General features: G+C 50.6%; 1 protein-coding gene across 1 annotated transcript in view; it reads right to left on the bottom strand.

Moving 5' to 3' along the window:
* The window catches only part of CFAP77 (cilia and flagella associated protein 77), a 123,370-nt gene that overhangs the window by 47,949 nt on the left and 56,490 nt on the right, over positions 1 to 18,931 (bottom strand). The window contains exons 2-3 of the mRNA XM_046642378.1: positions 5,812 to 5,911; positions 5,042 to 5,270 (exon numbers count right to left, since the gene is read on the bottom strand). Of these exons, the coding sequence (XP_046498334.1) occupies positions 5,042 to 5,270; positions 5,812 to 5,911 (329 nt within the window). The remainder of the gene's footprint in view (positions 1 to 5,041; positions 5,271 to 5,811; positions 5,912 to 18,931) is intronic.

Raw genomic sequence — 18,931 nt, 5'->3', positions numbered from 1 at the left:
TTGCCTTGTGTGTGGGATGGGGCTCCCAGGCAGGATGGTGGGAGAGCCCTGGGCGCCCAGAATCTGCCAGGAGCGCCAGCTGCCGCCCAACTCTCGCTGCTTCTCCCCTCCCTGCCATCCCTGACTCGTCGTAATCGACAATGCTGAACCAATTAGGAGCAATAACAATTAAGATGTGATGAGAACATGGGAACATTTGCAAACACTCATTAAAACACATCAATAACTAAGTCCTTCTTTAATAGTTCCATTTCTGGCCTCCAGACATGTCTGTTTATGGACCTTGAGTCGCAGCATGCTTTGAGATCTGTGTTATGGCCTTACACCTGGTGATGAGAATTTAAAATTCTTCCCTGACTTGACTTCTGAGATGGGACAGTGAAACAGTACGGCAAGAATGCACGGGCTCTTTCCAGCTGCGTGATCCTAGAGGGGTGGCCTTCAAAGCCGACCAGCCAGATGGGCACAAATTCAGGCTCTGACACCCTCAGCCTCGGGTGGGGCCCACACCCTCCCTTTCCTGGCCTGTGAAGCGAGCGGAATGATACCTGCCCCATAGGATTGATATTAGAATTAGCAATTAACCTGCCACATGTAAGCTCCGTTCGCAGCAGCTTCTGTTAGTGGTGGCCCCTACCGTGATCAGAGGACAAAAAGAGGCAGAGTTGGCTGAGGGATCCACACCAGTGGTTGCAAACTCAGTGCCTCCTGGGACCACCCAGATAATGAGAATGAGGGAAGCCGGGCTGGGTGGCAGCCCACGTGGATTCTGTCTAGAAGGGGCGCTGCCTGTCAGCTCCGCCCCGGTGCCAGGCAGCAGTGCAGCCCCAGGTTGCCAGCCTCTGACTTTTTAAGAAAAGCAGGAAATCCGGGTTTTTATATGAAATCTCCTGACTTTTAAAATGTGGCAACTCCTGCAGACTTTGTTTAAGTTCTGCACGGGCCCAGCAAACACCTCAGTGGATTGACGTGGGCGTGGCCCCCACCTGTGACCACGTGTCCGCATGGACCCCCTTATCCAGGTAATTGCTTATGTCTCCACGTCCTTTTAGTCACAGAGGCTCCCGGAGTGAAATGTACTTTTCTGATTTAGTGACAATCTGTGACAAATTGGTGTGGATTGAGAACCAAATGCGCTAACTGCAGAGGAAATAATTGAATAACCTCAAACCCGGGTTGGGGTCCCACCTGGTACTGAGAGGCTGACCCGGCGGGCACAGGGCGCCATGTGCTGCCCCGCACATCTGTTTATTTTGTCCATTGTAAAACGTGCAAAGGGCAAGAGGATTTGATATCGGGGAGCAGGGGGAACAGCCGGGGTCAGAATTCTCTCTCTCGAGCGGCACTTACCACCCCCGCGCGGGGCAGCACCCCTGGCTTAGGGAGAGCTTTGTGTGTATTTAGTCCAAGGTAGGACTTTAGTTTTTAACACATCTGTGGTTGTGAGTAGATGGTACTTGTTTGTTTCTTTCTTGATTCATTTATTGGACCAAATCACGCCAACAGCTCCTCGGGTAGTCGAGGGTAATCGGATTTGGTTTTTAACATGCTTTTAAAGTAAAGAAATAAATACACTCGAGGCTGGTAAAGGGTGATCGTTAGAGAAGGGGCCTCGGCGCCATCACTTTAAAGTAATAGCCCCATTATGGGGAGGGCCGATGGCTTTTTAACCGTTTCTTGCGTGTTTGCTGTAAGGTTGAGGGGCTGTGCAGGCAGGTTGGGCATCTCAGTAAAAGCTTTTCCAGCAGCCATTTAACCTCCATTTACGAAGAAATAAAGCGAAATTGATGCTGATTTGGACCTGCTTTGGGGGATATTTTTGTTCCATAAAAGCCCTTTTGCTTGCAATTTGCTGGGCTGCCCTGTCACATCAGAAAGGGCTGCTGTTGATAAAGATAAAGCTTTATGGCCACGATATTTGCTGCTAACAGCAACCTAATGCAGCATTTTCATTTTTGTGCAATTATTGTTAACGTCTGCTACGAAAATTGTCATTAAATACCATTTTAAAATCCATTCAATTTGCATATGCAAAGCCCATTTACCATCACAGAAGATGTAGCCAGCACTTCATCACGCCCTTCCCCCCGAACGGTAGCCACTCGGTTTTATAGCAATTTAAGATTTTATAGTGAAAGCTAGATGATAATGGATGTCCTTTCTGAGCCCAGCCAACTTAAGCTTTTCCATTGCATACGGAATAATGCAGCCCAGGGACCAGAAACTGTGGGTGTTCACGCTGTACCTCAATCCCAAGGAGGCAAGAGGGAGAAGAAAGAGCACTGGAGAGGGAGTCCACCAGCCTGGCTCTAGATCTGCCTCTTGGCTGGTCACAACTTGCTGTGTGACCTTGGGAAAGTCTCTTCACCTCTCTGAACTTTTATTTTACTGTTTAAATAAGGGCTTCAAACCAGGTGATTGCTAATGTCCTATGTGTTCTAATATTTTGTATTTTTGAATATAAGCACACTAGGGTGAGAATCCAGGCCAACCCTTGCTGTGAAGAAGTTGTGTGAACTTGGGGAGGTCAGTTGGTCTGTCCCGGCCTCAGCTGGCTGAGTAGCCCTGCCGACGTCCTGCACAGGGTTTTATTGACAAGGAAATGAAATTGATGTGGAGACGGAACATACCCTGCGAATCCCAGAATGCCAAGTTCCTGCTGCAGAGGAGGAAACAGAAGCCCTGCAGGGCAAAAGAGTGGGGCCCAGGCTAGGGCTAGAACTCCAGGCCGACTCCTGGCCAGGGCTCCTCCTGGACGCCAGGCTGTGTTTGAGACACTGGTGACCAGCATGGTCTAGTGGAGTGACCCAGTGCACAGCAGGGACTCTCTGACCCTCCGTGCTCTGGGCGGTCTGTGAGAACAAGGGCAAGGAGGGCACGCATGCTGGGGGCTGCAGAAGAGTGGGGTGGGGCAGTCAGGGGAGACACCTGGCTTTGAGGGACCGACTAGGGCATTATTTCAAAGGCGGGGGAAGGACAGGGTACAGACGATTAATTCATCCAGCCCAGACATTCCTGTCCAACGCGCCTCTAGTGTCATAGTCCGGGTGTTGAGGGCTGGTGAATAGAAATGCATTTCTGGGGAGAGAGATGTGTGTAGGATTTGAGGCCACGGGAGGTGGGAAGGTTTGCCAAAGAGATGATGCTGAGCTGGACTTTGAAGAACAAGTAGGTAGGATTCTGAGAAAAGGCAGAGGGAAAAGCATACGAAAGTACGACAGCAGCGACGGCAGCCACTGTGGGGAGCACTACGGCGGGTCCTCGAAAAATGAAACAGAGTTCCCCCATGACCCAGCAATTCCACTTCTGGGCGCAGACCCAAAAGAATTGAAAACACTGGAACAGATATTTGTTCACCCCTGTTCCCAGCAGCATTATTCACAATAGCCAAAAGGCAGAAATAATCCAGATGTCCATCAGTATATGAAAGGATCATCAAAATGTGGTCTATCCACACAATGGAATATTAGTCAGCCTTAAAAAGGAGAGGAATTCTGACACATGCTACGTACGCCATGGAGGAACCTTGAAGACAAGATGGTAAATGAAATAAACCAGAAACAAAATGGCAAACATCACATGTTTCTGTTTAGATGAGATATCGAGAGTAGTCAAATTTATAGAGACAGAAAGGAGAACGGTGGTTCCCAGGGTCGGAGGGGAGAGGAATAGAGAGTCAGCGTTTCACGAGGACAGAGGGACAGAGTTTCAGTCTGAGATGAGAAAAAAGTTCCAGAGACGGATGGTGGGGATGGTTTCACAACAGTGTGAATGTACTTAAATGCCCCTGAACTATACGCTTAAAAATGGTAAATTTTAGGTATATTTTACCACAGTAAAAAGTGATTAGAAAAAAGAAGGAACTACCACCCACAAAAAAAAGTATGGTGGCAGAGCCAAAGGAAGGCCTGTGTCCAGGAACAGCTGGTTGGGGTGGGAAAGAGGCTGGACACAGATTGTCAGTGGCTTTGAATGAGGCCAAGCAGGGGCCTGCCACACAGACGATGGGCCAAGATATGAGCCTCTCAGTCACAGGCGTCCGGCCCGGGGTCGGGGTCGCCCACTGCTGGCTGAGAGCACCACTTCTATTTATTTGTACAGTGCCATGTGCAAATGTCGGTAATTTTTGTCGTGGTGTTGAGTTTGTGCTCTGACACAGCACAGGTTAGGAAGCCCTGCTGCAGTGGACGTTGACTGCTTTGCCTGCTGTTCTGTTCTGTTCTCCTTCCAGAAACACAAGCCCTATTTCTACATCTTTTCCACCACCAGCTCCTGTGGCTTGTAGGGACCGACTCCAACCACGCCCCCTACAAGGAGGGGCAAGAGATCAGGCCTGGCCAATCAGGGCAGCAGAATCCCCCCGGCCTCAGCGATTGGTTCAGAGGCAGACATGTGACCCAGGACTGGCCAATCAGCGTATTTCACAATCCCGCCTCACTGTGGTTGGTTCAGGGATAGACATGACACCAAAGTTGGATCAAAGAGTCTTAATCTCAAGGCTTCTGTAGGTCCTACATCCTTCCTTCTGGGGTCACTAAGAGAATAGGACGTAAGAATGGAACTTCTCCTGGCCATTTTGCCAAGTGAGGAAGAAGCTTGTCAGAGAAAGGAGCAAAAACTGGAACGCACAGCCAAGACGTGAAGAGAGACACCAAATGCTGGTGACACTGCCTGACTGCCTAGATCCAGCTATGCCTGAAGCTCTGCCCCTGGGTTTTTAAATCTTGTGAGCCAAGAAATTCCCCTTAAAAAAAAATCAAGGCAGTTCAAGTGGAGATTTGATTACAGGCAGCCACATTCTACTTTTGTAGACTGTCATGCATGCCAGAGTTGGGACGCGATTCACATGTCTGCCTCTGAGCTAATCACTGTGACCAAGGTTTGTGAGTTACACTGGTTGGCAGGCCTGGATCAGGCGCCCCTCCCTGGAGTTGAGGGTCATACTCCCACGTTGTTCCCTGATTCAGTCACCACTGACCACCGTCCCTCTGCCCCTGGGCTCCATGGAGAGGGGTGGAGCCTTGCGCGCCAGCCACCTTACCGAGCCCGGATCCCGAACGTCATATTTGGAGGGAGAGAGGGTGGCTCCTTCTTGAGGCGCCGGTCATCCTGGTCACTGATGCGGATGTCATTGAGCTGACGGTAGAGGAAATTCTCCCGGGCAGTTACCAGGCCGGCTTTCACTGCCCCACGGTTCATGGCAATGTAATTCCGGGTCAGCTCATGGGGACAGGTGGGCTGCTGCTTGAACACGTTCCAGTGTCCGATGGCTGGGGGGGAGAGAGACAGAGCCATGGTGTGGCGGTCAGTGTGGGAAGTAAAGCCATCCGTGGCATCTGACGGAGAAGAACCTGGGGCACACAACCTTCCCATTAACCCGGAGCCTGCTGGGGGACAGCCCTGCTTGGCCCCTGGATGGGGAGGGGTCAGGATTCCCAGGGATTCCAGAGGGCCTGAGCATCCTTCATGGAGCTGGGTTCACCCGGCCTTGATCTCCTCTGGGCCACCAGAGGGTCGGTCCTGAGCCTGTTCTGTGCTGGTTCTGTGCTCGCAGCTCAAACAGCACAGAGTACACAGTCTGTTGCCTGGGGACAAGGTTCCACACCGGCTGGGGCCCTTGCTATTTTCCTGACACCTCTGACGTGGCCCCTGCTTGGTCCTCCCCATCTCGGCCAAGCCCAGATCTGTGGTTCCCACCAGAATTGCGCTGCAGGGCAGGCCCCTGGGCTCCCTCCTGGATGTGGCCAGCTGCCGAGTGGCCAGCGTAGGTCAAGAGCTCAGCCCCCTCGGGCTCCAAAGTGTGCGGCTCACCTTCGGGGACCCCTCCATCCAGCCCCCGGATGTAGAGTCCATAATTAAAATTGATTCCAGGCAGACTGCAGCTTCTTTCCCGGGGCTTCCCGAGTTCAGCCTGTTAGGGGACAGACAGAGAACAAAGGTGAGGGGTGGAACCTCATTCCCATCGCATTCTAATCAATTCAGCCACAGCGAGTCATGGAGGCCCACTTTGCCCCCGCCCTGTGGGCGACCTTCAGGGCTACAAGGGTGTGGCCAACAGAGCTGTCCCTGAGAGGAGCCTGAGCTGCATTGGGAACCTGACCGCTGTGCTCGTGCTAAGGGGCCAGTGAGGAGAGCAGAGCGCAGCCAGGGCTGGTCGGCACCAAGGCCTTGAAGGAGGAGGCGCATGTGTGCGGCTGGAGAGGGGAGGCATTGTAAATTCCTACACAGCTGGAGCCATGACTTCTATTGCCTTCTTTCCTAGGGGCACAAATAAATGTGCCCAATAAGTGATATAGGTGCTCAATAAATGCCTCAGGTTAAAAACCTCCTCCTCTGGGAAACCCTCCCAGGTTGCCCTCAGTCCAGACAAGCCTCCTTGTTATACGCCACCACAGGGCCCTGAGCTCCACCTTCAGGGCACTTTCAAAATTACACAGTGGCACCTGCTGCCGCACGGATGGGCCTTGACAAGACGATGCTCAGAGGAGAAGCCAGTCACAAAGGACCACTCATTGTATGATTTCATTCCCACGAAAGGTCTCGAATAGGCAAACCCACAGGGACAGAAAGCAGATTAGCGGTTGCCTGTGGCTGGGAGGGGGAAGAGGATGGGACGACTGGGGGGTGATGGCTAACCGGGTGGGGATTCTTTGGGGAGTAATGAAAATGTTCTAAAATTGATTGTGATGATGGCTGCACGATTCTGTGAATATGCCAAAAGCCATTGGATCGTACATTTTAAATGGGTGAATTGTACGATATGTGAATTATATCTCAGTAAAGCCATTAAAAATTACAAAGTAGTGTAATTGAGTCATTAATTGCATGATCAGTTTAATGTCTGTCTCCCCCAGTAGACTGTGTGCTCAGTCTGTCCTTATTTATTTATGGATTTATTTTGAGGATAATTTCTTTTTCTTTTTAAAATAGGCTTTATTTTAGAGCAGTTTTAGGTTCACAGCAAAATTGAGCGGAAGGAGCAGAGAGTCCGCATATGTCCCCTTTATCGTCGCCCCTCTTTTTCCCAGGGCCCAGAGTGGAATAGGTGCCGGTACACAGGGATTGAATGAACAAATGAGAGAATGAAGTGCCTCCTCGGGGGCTCTATCAGTTCTTCTCTACACAGCGCCTGATCATTTTTCTCTCTCTTCTCTCCGGTCTCAAGTGCCAGGTCCCGACCTTCCTGCAGAGCTGCGGAGTTCTGAGTCCCAGGCAGGTGCACGGGGCCTTTGCTCGGGTGGTTTGTTTTGAACTCCTTCCACACTGGCTCTCTCTGAGCTGCGGACAAAGCTCTGGCTTCCCATTTGTTTATGAAAATGACCTGGCCTCTGCGGTGACTGCAGGGGAACTTAATTAAAATGCGACTTCTCTGGGAGAGGCCCCGCCTCCCCCAGGGCAGGTGCATGTGGGCAGGCTTCCAACTGGCAGAGGAAGACAGACTCGGGAGCTGGCTGCCACTTGGAGGGGGTAGGTGGGGAAGCAGGTGGGTACCTCAGTCTCCATGCTTTTAGGGAGGGCTGCGTGGGAATCAAGAACCGTGGAAACACACTGAAGCCTTAGGCTGCAAAAATCATCCCAGTGGGAGGGCTGCTTATTCTTTCACTCCGCAAATATTTATTTTGTACCTACTCTGTACCAAGCCCTGTGCTGGGAGTTCTAAGGTGAGCAAGCAGACACATAGTCCCTGCCCTTAAGAAATTCATTGTCTTTCAAAAAGGACAATTGAACTAGTAATGACAGTCAAGTGCACTGGGGCAGGGTTGATAGGGGAAGCACAAATTGCCTCTAGCTCTAAAAATCTGAGTCCACAGAGTGAGAGAAGATATTTGCAATATGTATATCTGACAAAGGACTCATCCATCATATATAAAGAGCTGCTACAAATCAATAAGAAAAATACAGACGATCCTATAGAAGAATGAGCAAAAGACTTGAATATGCACTTTATTAAGAGAATGTCTAAGTACCCAAGACCCATATTTCAAGGTGCTCAGCCTCTGAGAAATGCAAAGTAAAAACTCAATGCTTGAATAATAGTTGAAGATGTGGAGCTACAGGAACACTCATGCACTTGGCGGGAGTGTAAACTGGTACAATGACTGTGGAAAACTGTTTAGCAATACCTATTGAAGCTAAACATATGCCTACCTGATAAGCCAAGGATCCCCTCCTAGGTGCCCAACAGGAACGAGTGCCTGCGTCCACCCAGAGATCTGTCAGAGAGTGCTCACGGCAGCTCAGATTGTGATAGCCAAGCACAGAAACCACCCAAATGGCCATCACAGGTGGATAAAAAAGTTGTGACACACTCATTCCATGGAACACTCTACAGCAGTGGTTCTCAATTGAGGGCGATTTTGCTCCCCCCAGGACGTTTGGCCATGTCTGGAGACAATTTGGGTTGTCACAGCTTGGGAGGGAGTATCACCCTCTATCTGGTAGACAGAACCCAGGGATGCTGCTAAACATCCCACAATGCACAGGACAGCCCCACCCCTAATAATGAGTTATCTGGTCCCAAGGGCCAATAGTGCCGAGGTTGAGAAACCCCGCTCCACAGCGGTGAGAATGAAAGAACATCTACACACCACGCAGGTGGTTCTCACACCGAGCGAGGGATGGAAGAAGCCAGACACGCAGGGTACACACTGATCCACGCAGGTGAAGTTCAGACTCGAGCAAGACTGGTCTCCGGTTTTAGAAGTCAGGAGCATGGGTCCCCTTGGGGTGGGGGCAGTGGCTGAAAGCAGCCCAAGGGGGTTTCAGGGGCGCTGCTCCCGTTGTTTCCTGACCTGGCATGGGCGCCCTTCACACAGGACTAGGCGGTCCTGCCTGCTGCCTCCCTCAGAACCCACCCATCTGAGACCATGGCCACATGTTGAAAGAGCAGTGGGTTCTTGATACCCACACGGGAGCCCACCTTCATCCAAGTACTGCATAGACACAGAAAAAGATAAACACCACCAGCACAAGAACAACTCACTTGTTCCCACAGGGTTCTCTGGGACCACTTTTTTGAGACTGGAGGGAGTGTTGGGGGTCACGTTCAGAAATCCCTGTGTGGGGTTTCTCTTTTCCCCTAACTTTTCCAGACTGGAGTATTGCCCGGTGGGATGGAATGGAACTCCCCAAGAATTCGGCCGAGAAGCAGATTCAGCCTTCTGCTCTGGCAGCTGGACTTCCCTCCCTCTTGGGCAGGTTACACCAGAGAGGGCCACTCGCAGGAAACGCAAAGGGTCCCTGGGCCTGTCTCGGATGTGACTTGAGACCGCCTACAGAGCGTTGCGCTGACTGTCTGCCCAAGAGGGAGCTGCGGGGGTCCGCCCTGACCTTTTCCTCCCTTCCACGCATCCTCAGGTACCTCGTGCTTGAAATTCCACCCTTGGCAATCCAGCCCTCCAGGTTCAGGGGCTGTGGGGCTCAGGATGTAACATGGAAACACCCTGGAGGAGCGTGGACCAGCTCATCTGCCCAACGAGACAGGGGAACTGGTCCCACCCTGGTGCCAACACCAGCAACCATGGCAGCACCTGTAATTGTGGTGACCCTGTGCCAGGCTCCAGGGGGGTACTTCACCCCCGTTACTGCTAATGCCTCAAACAACCCTGCAAAGTGGTTACTACTGCCCCCGTTTTCGGGTGGGAAAACAGAGGCCCAGGCAGCTTTAGGGTTCGCCCAAAGCTGCAGAGCTAATGAATGGCCAAGGCTGGCTTTGAACCCACTTCTGACTCCGCACAGTCTTTGCTGCCTCTTAATGGCTCGCTTGGCATTTAGCATCCACTGCCCGGGACTCTCCACTGTCTTTTCTGTGCACAGATCTTAGCTCTGCAGGTGGAGTCTTGCTCACGCAGGACAGGTGAGCCTTTGATTTGCTTGCGCTGTGCCCACCACCCCCCGACCCCTCGAGCATGTGGCTTTATGCCCAGGAGAGCCCTGGGTAAAGTCCACTGTTTGATGCATAGACTGGGGGGGATGGGAAGAGATCCCATTTCACAAAGCATTGTAGGTTTGAAGTGCCCTGGACACGGGACAGCTAAGTCATGACTGGGCCAGGGGAAAGGTGGGCAGGAAAAGAAAGATACAGATCTTGGATTGCATGCAAGGCTCATGTTATGCCTGTGACCTCGTTTAGCAGCCCCCTTTCTTGAGCACTTCCTGTGTCCTGAGAGTTCTTTGTGCTTCTCCCTGAACTCTGCCAACCCCACTGGGACGTGGGTTTCCTATTTTACAGATGGGAAAACTGAAGCCTAAAGAGATTCACACTTGCCCCCAGCCACCCAGGTAGTAACTGAAGAGCTGGGGTTAACCGCAGTTCTCTAGGACATCGCAGCTCTGCGCCTGCTCCATAGCGGCCCCTACATCTCTGTGACGGAGGCCACGTTCTCGCCACTAGACAGATGGGAAAATCGAGGCTCAGAAAGGGAACAGACCAATGGGCCCCTTTCAGCTGGCCAATGCAAGCCGTCCTTGCATCTCTCACTTCTTATGGCAGAACTCTAAGACATCTCATGCACGGTCCTCAAGGTCTTTGAAGAGGCACGCCCTGGGCTTGCACAACGGGGAATCAGGAAGCATTGGAAGCCAGTCTAATGTGGCCCCCTAGCCGGAATGCCCTGTCGTCAAGGTGTTAGAATCAAGAGGCTGGGACAAAACTCCCAGCTCTGAGTCTGACCACCCCACCCTCCTCAGCAGCTTTCAAACTGTGCATTTTTCCAAGTTTCCTCTGTCACAGAGTGGCTTGGCTGGAATACAGCTCTGGGTGACAGCTGTCCCCATCAGCAGACAGCTTCATTAAACCTCATTAAGATGTCATCCCTCTCTGCCTTATTTCCCATCTCTCAGCTCTAATTAAAACCATCTCTCTCTCTGTCCCCGGGGGTCCTGGGATTCTCCGGGCTCCTTCTGCATAGCAGCTCCCTCCGCTCCCCAATATGAAGGACCAGGCCCTGGAAACCCCACACTGGGAACCAGACCAGGCAGGCAGCCCCCCGCCTGGAAGCCCCCTCAGAGCAGCCAGTTGCCAGCATGAGGGCCACTGGGGCTTTCCAGAGGCAAGTACAGGTGGCATTTTCCTCAGGCTGCTGCCTTGCTCTGAAGTCACCTGAGACACAGGAAGGAAGGCCCTTGGCCCTGGAGCCTTGCCAAAGCCCGTTTTCCAGGGACAACTTCAAAACAAGTGACCTGGCCTTACAACTCGTGTCTAATCGTTTCCCACCCAAAATACTTTTTAAAATTCTTAATTAGCTCCCCTTTCCTACTGAAGAGGCAAAAGTAGGTGAAATCAAGTGGCTTTGTTTCCTGGACGGCCTGAACTGGATCTCACCCTGGACAAACGGGCAGGTGGTCATTTCTAAGACGGGTTTTCATCTGGGAGCTCGATGCCGGGGCTCTAAACCTACCTTTGGTGTTCACTCCATCAGGAGCAGGTCCCATAAGGGAGTCACTCGCACTTCCTGGCAGCCACACAGAGTGTAGCTCACTAACCCTCTAGCCCGGCGTCGAAACTAAATGAATGTCTGTTCGACAGTTGAAAAGCCTCCACTTACTTTCCTGCATCCTATTAAAGCGTAGTTACGTGCAATCCCACAGTTATTGCCTGGTAGTTATTAAATAAATATCTGTATATGGCTGTACCCGTGCATGCATATGCACACACAGACCGTTGCGCTCACGGAGGGGTAGTTCATTATTGTAAAACAACTTAAGATCCTCGAATGAAAAGCACAATATAAATGCAAATTGTGATCATGATTAGCATAGAGGATATTTATTTATTTCCATAATGAGAACCTCAGATAAACAATCATGTGAAATAAGGCGCATTATGCATCAAAGGACTCCGGCGTCGTCTTAGAAGCCGGATACTTTGAACCATGTGCATCGCGTGAGTGGCAGTCGAACATTGCATAATGATACGAAAAAGCCGCGCGTGAGAAGACCACATTCATATATGATCAAAGGCATATAAAATAATGTCAAGTGAAAAAAACCAGAGCAGGATTCAAAATTTTACATCTGCTATTGTTACAACCACGTAAAAAAAATTCATTGAAAAAAATCCTAGAAGGAAGCACAACAAAATAAGTGATTGTGTGAGGGTGAGTAGTCAGAGACAGGGGCCTTTCGGGGATATTGAGGTTTTACTTTATAATTAAAAGGGTCGAAAGGCAGAGTTAAAGCATAGATTTCTATTTTCTAGATACCAGTCAGAGGTCAAGGTTCAGGTTCTCCTCCTGTGTCATCACAGCTCCGCTCAAGTTTATAATGAGGCTAAGCTGGCTGCCGCTGGGAGGGGAGGCCGCAGGCCAAGAGGGAGGGTACGGGAAGCCAGCACACTGACGTCACATGGAACTGAGTCCCAGCTCTGCCACTTCGCTTGTGACCTTAGACAAGTCACCTATTTTTTCTGGTCCCCGTTTCCTGACCTGTAAGACGTCCTCCGGCCCATAGAGTATTTAGTGGGATCTGGTCCAGCATGGTGCTCAATAAACGATGGCTACTGTGACTGCTGTCATTGTCATTAGTGTTACTACAGCAGCTCTCCCGCTCAGACCAAGGGGGCGCCCCGGGCAGTGAGGACACCTCTCCAGGCCCCACTGTGCCTGCCCAGCCAACCCCCTCGGCCTTTGCCTGGTTCTCTCGGCCCTGGGCTGTGTTTCACCCCCTGCCCGGTTCCTCCGTCCTCCCCGGGGCAGCCCTGGCCCCTTCCTGCTGCCAGTAGTGTTACTGCTTCTGATGGATGGCCCTTGCCGGGTGAGGCGGTCACGGTGACAGGGCCCCGGCGTTCCCTCCCCTCCCCGTTGACAGCTTGAAACCAGGTCCTTCATTTGCATTTACATGATCTCGCTGTGCAGCTTACGAGATCGAGAGATTTATCTGCTACTTAGCTTGATGTTTGATTACACCCGGAGAAGGCGGCGCGCGGGAAAGTGCAGGGAGGCATCGCTCTGAGCCCACGGCCTCTGGGGGCCAGTAACTCAACAGCAGGTTTAGGTGGATGGGGGAAACGCGCAGTGTTTTGAAAAAGAAAGGGGAGAGGTTGGAAGCAGCAAACACCATGATTTGGATTTTAAAAAAAAAAGCAGTAAAAACTTGCTGGGTGGGAACAGAGGTTATGAACAGGCCCAAGTCACCCTGATGAGGAAGCTCATTGTCCTGGGGAATGAACCCCTGAAACTTTGCCTCCAGAGCAAAAGCAGAAGCTCCTAAAAGCGAGGGTGCCTCTGATATAGGGAGGCGGTGAGGATCGACTCCTGCCGGCAAGGATGCCTCTCGAACCTGCGCGTCTGAATCAACACCAGCTCTGCCAGTTACACCTGCGTGGTCTTGCCTTAGTGACTCAACCCACCTGGCCCCCGACTTCCTGTTCTGTAAAATGGGGAAAACAACACCCCCTCTGAGGTCTATGGCTGAGATGAGTGAATGAGACAGTCTCAGGACCGTGGTGGACACAGAGTGGGGGCCCAATAAATGGAGCTGTGGTGGGGACGAGTGGCTGCTTTCTGAAGAAGATGGGGTGAAGCTCAGCGCCCAGACGGAGAGAAATCACCATGTGGGGCTTCGCGGTCAAGTGTCACTTCTCTGTTTTCGTGGATTATCCGCTGGGTGGGGCTTGATCCCAGCCACCCCGGGGGCCAGCTCCCAGCTGGGGCGTGCTTAAGGAAGGCAGACTCATTTTCGTCACAGTCTGAGCCGGGCATAATTAGGAGCAGAGATCTGCGGCTGCCAGCCTGTACTCTGTCACATCCCAGATCCGAACAGAAATCATGTGGCGCCTCACTAGGACATTACAGTTTGGTGGCTCAGAACACGAGCGTGGGGCCAAACGCCAGGGTTGGAATTCTGGCTTCCCAACTCTGTATGACCTTGAGCAAGTGGCTGAACCTCCAATCCTCAGTTTCCTTACGCGTAAAATAGGTATAATGTGGGTACCCAGCTCAGAGGTTGTTGGTGGATGTCACAAGGCAAGGAGAGTTCTTAGCAGAGGGCCTAGAAGTTTCTCAATAAAAAGGAAGTAGACTAGCCAGTGGTCGTCATTAGCCTCTCCACTATTTTGAATTACCATTGACCTTGTCTCCATCTGTGTGAACAGAAAACTAGCTGTAAAATTAATATGTCCACTTGATGGTTCCTCAAAAAGGTAAACATAGAATTACCATATGACCCAGCAATTCCACTCCTAGGTATAGACCCAAAGAAATGGAAAACTAATTCATGTACAACATGTGTACCTGCATGTTCACAGCAGCATTATTCACAATAGCCAAAAGATGGAAACCATCCAAACGTCCATCAACTGATGAACAGATAAAAATGTGGTCTATCCACATACAGTAGAATATTAGTCAGCCATAAAAAAGAATGAAGTCCTAATACATGCTATGACATGCATGAACCTTGAAGACATGATGCTCAGGGAAAGAAGCCTGACGAAAAAGGGCCACATATTGTATGATTCCATTTACATGAAATGTCCAGGATGGGTAAATCCATAGAGACAGAGAGAAGATGAATGATCGCCAAGGCACAGGGGGAGGGAAGAATCGGAGTGACTGTTTATTGGGTACGAGGTTTCCTTTTGGGGTGACGAACATGTCTTGGAACTAGATAGAGGTGGTGATTGAACAACACTGCCAATGGCTAAATGCCACCAAAGTGTACACTTAAAAATGGTTCATTTTATGTGAATTTTACCTCGACAAAAAAAAATTCATGTGTCCACAGGAAGGATATGCCTTGCCTCCCGTCTGAGCAATTTAGGAAACTCCTCTCTCCCTCTTCAGGACAGGAAAGGAAAGAAATGCAGATGAGGTGACTGCCATTTCACTGTGGACCAACGTGGTGGGAAAACACGGTTCCACCTGAAGGAAGGGAGGCTGCGTGGAGGTGCGTGGGCGGGGGTTCCAGGCTGGGACTGGAATTTTAAAAAAATTATTCTCATTGAGGTCCAATGGTTTATAACATTGTGTAATTGCAGGTGTACGTTATTATTTATCAGTTTCTGTATAGACTGTATGTTGCTCACCCCTAATCGTCTAGTTTTTACGTCCCCATACATACGTGCCCCTTTACTCCTTTCACCCCCCCAACCTCCTCCCTCTGGTAAGCACTAATCTGTTCTCTTTGTCCATGTGTTTGTTTATCTTCCACATATGAGTGAAATCATACAGTATTTGTCTTTCTCTGTCTGGCTTTTTTCGCTTAACATCATATCCTCAAGGTCCATCCATGTCATTGCGAGTGGGACGATTTTGTCCTTTTTGTGGTTGAATAGTCTTCCATTGTATATATATACCACATCTTCTTTATCCAATCATCAGTCGATGGGCACTTGGGTTGCTTCCACGTCTTGACTATTGTGATTAATGTTGCAGTGAACATAGGCGTGCATAGATTTCTTTCTATTGTTGATTTCAAGTTCTTTGGATAAATACCAGCAGTGGGATAGCCGGATTGTATGGTATTTCTATTTTTAATTTTTTGAGAAATCTCTATACTGTTTTCCATAGTGGTTGCATCAGTTTGCATTCCCACCAGCAGTTGTTGAGGGCGCCCTTTCCTCCACACCCTCTCCAACGTTTGTTATTTTTTGTCTTGGTGATTATAGCCATTCTAACAGGTGTGAGGTGATATCTCATTGTAGCTTTGATTTGCTTTTCCCTAATAATTAGTGATGGTGAGCATCTTTTCTTGTGCCTGTTGGCCATCTGCATATCTTCTTTGGAAAAATATCTGTTCATATCCTCTGCCCATTTTTTGAATGAATTGTTTGTATTTTTGTTGTTGAGTTGTATGAATTCTTTATATATTTCGGAAACTAACCCCTTGTCGGATAAATGATTTGCAAATATTTTCTCCCAGTTGGTGGGTTGTCTTCATTTGCTTCTGGTTTCCTTTGCCGTGCAGAATACATGCAGAAGCTCTTTAGTCTGACATAGGGAGTAGAATGTTTTAAGGCCGTTTCTCATCTGGGCCTCGTTGCTCTGAGGGTCTGTGTGGTGGAAGCTGGTGCCGGCGTGTCTTTTAGAGGCTTCTTAGATCTTCATGAAATATTTGTTCCAAAGCAACCCGAGGACCAGTGGAACATGGTGGATTCTGTGTCGCATCCTGTCCCTCCTTTGCTTCCTGTGGCCTCGTTTGGGAAGGCTGCTGTGGGGAAGAAGGCCCACTGGCCTGCGAGTCCGAGACCGGGGTGCTAGCGCCCGTCCCCCTCGCCTGCTCCCGCAGACCCCGCCTCGTCAGTACTGGGGACACTGGAGGGGATCAGCGACTTTCCTGCTGAGCGCCACAATCTCTTATGACTCAGAGAGGAGCTCGGAGAACCTCGGGTGGATGACGAGGAGAGGTTCCCAGGAGTACGAAGCCCTCGTCCCCACCTGGCCAGGTGGCTTCTACGATACATATTCTATTTCTGGGGGTCTCCATATCAGACTGCTTTCAAAGAGTGGGTTCTATGGCTTTAAGAAAAAAAGATGAGAATCATTCAACGAGGCCATCTTGGAGATCGTCTCCAGCTTCCACCTGGTGTAGACAGATGGGATTGGAATCCAGACTCTGATCCTTCCTCACTGTGTGACCTCTTTGAGTCTCAGTTTCTCATCGTTTGTGGAACAGGGGTGACCGTCCCCTCCTCATGGTGTAATGAGAAGATTTGACGAGCCAAATGTGGAAAGGTGCCCAGGGGTGCCCGGAATGCAGGAGGTGTGCGCCAGCTGGGAGGGGCTCCTCCTTCGCCTTCTTCTCCAACGTGCCACGAGTTTCGTAAAAGGAAGAAACACCTTTGAGCCTCCTTTGATGTGGTGTCCAACAAGGAAAGGAGGAAGTTTCCAAACTGCTGAGAAGAAATAAACAGAATAAGAGGCTCACTCTACCGAGGTGGGGCTGACAGCATAAGGAAGATATGGCACAGTCACTGGGTCATTTGGTCAGTTCAGCTGCCAGGGGTCAAAGCCAGAGGACCACAGAGGGAGCAGATTTAAGAAAGAGGCTTCCTACCCAAAGGAAAAAAAAAAAGGAAAGAAAGAAAGAAAAAGAAAAAGCAGAGAATGATCTGTGTACTTTTCAAAACTTAAAACAGAAATCAAAGGAAGACTGAACTGTTTTAAGTTTTGACAGCTGCAGGGATCATTCTGTTTGGTTACTCTATTTATGTTTTCATTTTCTTTATAGATTCATTGAAAATCGCATCATGTAATAGGGAAGAAAAATGTTCAGTGTTCCCCCGCCCCCAATAAACCCTTGTTCCTCCCTGAGAACAGATGAAAACGCCAGCTCCAGTGACTCTTGTTTTGATGTATATTTCATAATATCTCATTGATTGTAAGTTTTATTTCCATGTCAATAAAAAAGTGGTATTGTAATAAGTGAGAAGGAGTTTAACACAAAATGGCAGCTGACCTGTTGGCAGAGCAGATAGCAGAAGTGCAGGAAGTGGTTCTAAAATGAAGCCTCTTGATAAGGATGGCTGTTGATTGTCGCATGAAGCTGGGTGCCAGAAGGACAGGGTCCTGCTGCTCCCCGCTCTTTGCAGCCTATGGGCTTGTTCTCTGATTGGTTCTGGGTTGCCGTGTCGTAGGGAGGGTGGTGCAGGGACCGCTCCTTCAGCAGCAGCAGCAGCAGCAGCCACTTACCCAACGGGCACTGGACTTGGCACCTTGGAGCGTTCAGAGGTGGATAATAACCTAGTTGCCGAGGGAGGAGTGTAGGGAGTGAGTTCGAGGATTTGGGCTGATCCAGGAAAAAGACACGACCATCTGTACATCAGTTGTGTGAGCACAGGGGCAGGCCTGTCCCATTCACCGTGCTGTCCCAGTGCCTGGCACACAGTAGGTCTTCAACACACATTTCTGGAATGCTCACGTGACTGAGTGCCAGTGAGTGGTGCACGTGGCTGATGCTCTGGAAGCTCACGGAAGCAGTGCTCCTCCAGGCCTGGGCTATCTGGGGCAGGTCTTCTAGAACAGGGTACAGATTCTGTTCTTAGATTCTCCAGGGAGTTAAGCTAGGAGGGCAAAAGGCGGAAAAGCCCTGGCTGCCCCACTGTGCACCGCACAAGAAAGGTGGCAGATTCTGCAGTCAGTGGGGCAGCAGAACCAGCTGTGACTATGACAGGCAGGCAGGAACAGGACGGGCGGGAGGCTGGACGCCAACGGGAGGGCCCACCCAGGAGGGCAGCCCTGAGGAGGTTCCCGCTCCCCTTCTCTGGCCTCAGCGTTCCCATCTGTAATACAAGGGAGCAGAACTGTCTAAGGCCCCCTTGGCTCTGCCATTCTCTTTCTGGAGGGTCTCTTGATCGCGTCATCTAGACCCAGGTCATCTGACTCTTTTGTTCAGGAAGGCAGAGCAGCGTGGTGGGAAAGCTTTAGGGCCGGCCTGATCTGGGCTCCAGTGTCAACGCTCCTACTTGTCGGCTCATCTCTCAAGGCTGCACAGTTCATAGGCCTGGTGTGAGGAGAGAATACCCAGTGCCCCTCACATAGTAGGCCTCACTAAATACCTACAGCAGGGCTGATGGCAATTGTTATTAGAGAGAGTTGACGTGACCTGTCCCACCTCTGTCAGCAGCGCCTGTGCCTGGTGACAAGCTCACACCCACTGCCCGCGTGCACCCAACCTGAATGACCAGAGCACAGCCGACTAGGCTGCCCTGGGATGGAATCCCACTCACGGCTTCCCCAGCACAACCCTCCAGCCACTTTGAGGAGCATCGCTGGGTTTGTGGGAAGCCCTGGAGATGCTGAGCTGCGTCAAGTGCAAAGAATGGGAAGTATCTGAAGAACGTGATGATGAAGACCTTGGACCAGTCCTCTAGGCCCCCCTCATGCACCCGCCCACCCACGTCTGCGTCTCCAGCTGAAAACTGGGAATGCCAGGGCTCCGTGGTGGGAGGAGGGAACAAACGATGGAAGACAAGGTCTGAGCTCCCCCGAAG

This window comes from Equus quagga, chromosome 1 (genome assembly GCF_021613505.1).
Source record: "Equus quagga isolate Etosha38 chromosome 1, UCLA_HA_Equagga_1.0, whole genome shotgun sequence".
Classification (NCBI taxonomy): Eukaryota; Metazoa; Chordata; class Mammalia; order Perissodactyla; family Equidae; genus Equus; species Equus quagga.
The sequence above is the reverse complement of the archived record's forward strand: the minus strand, read 5'-3'. Positions and strand labels throughout refer to the sequence as shown.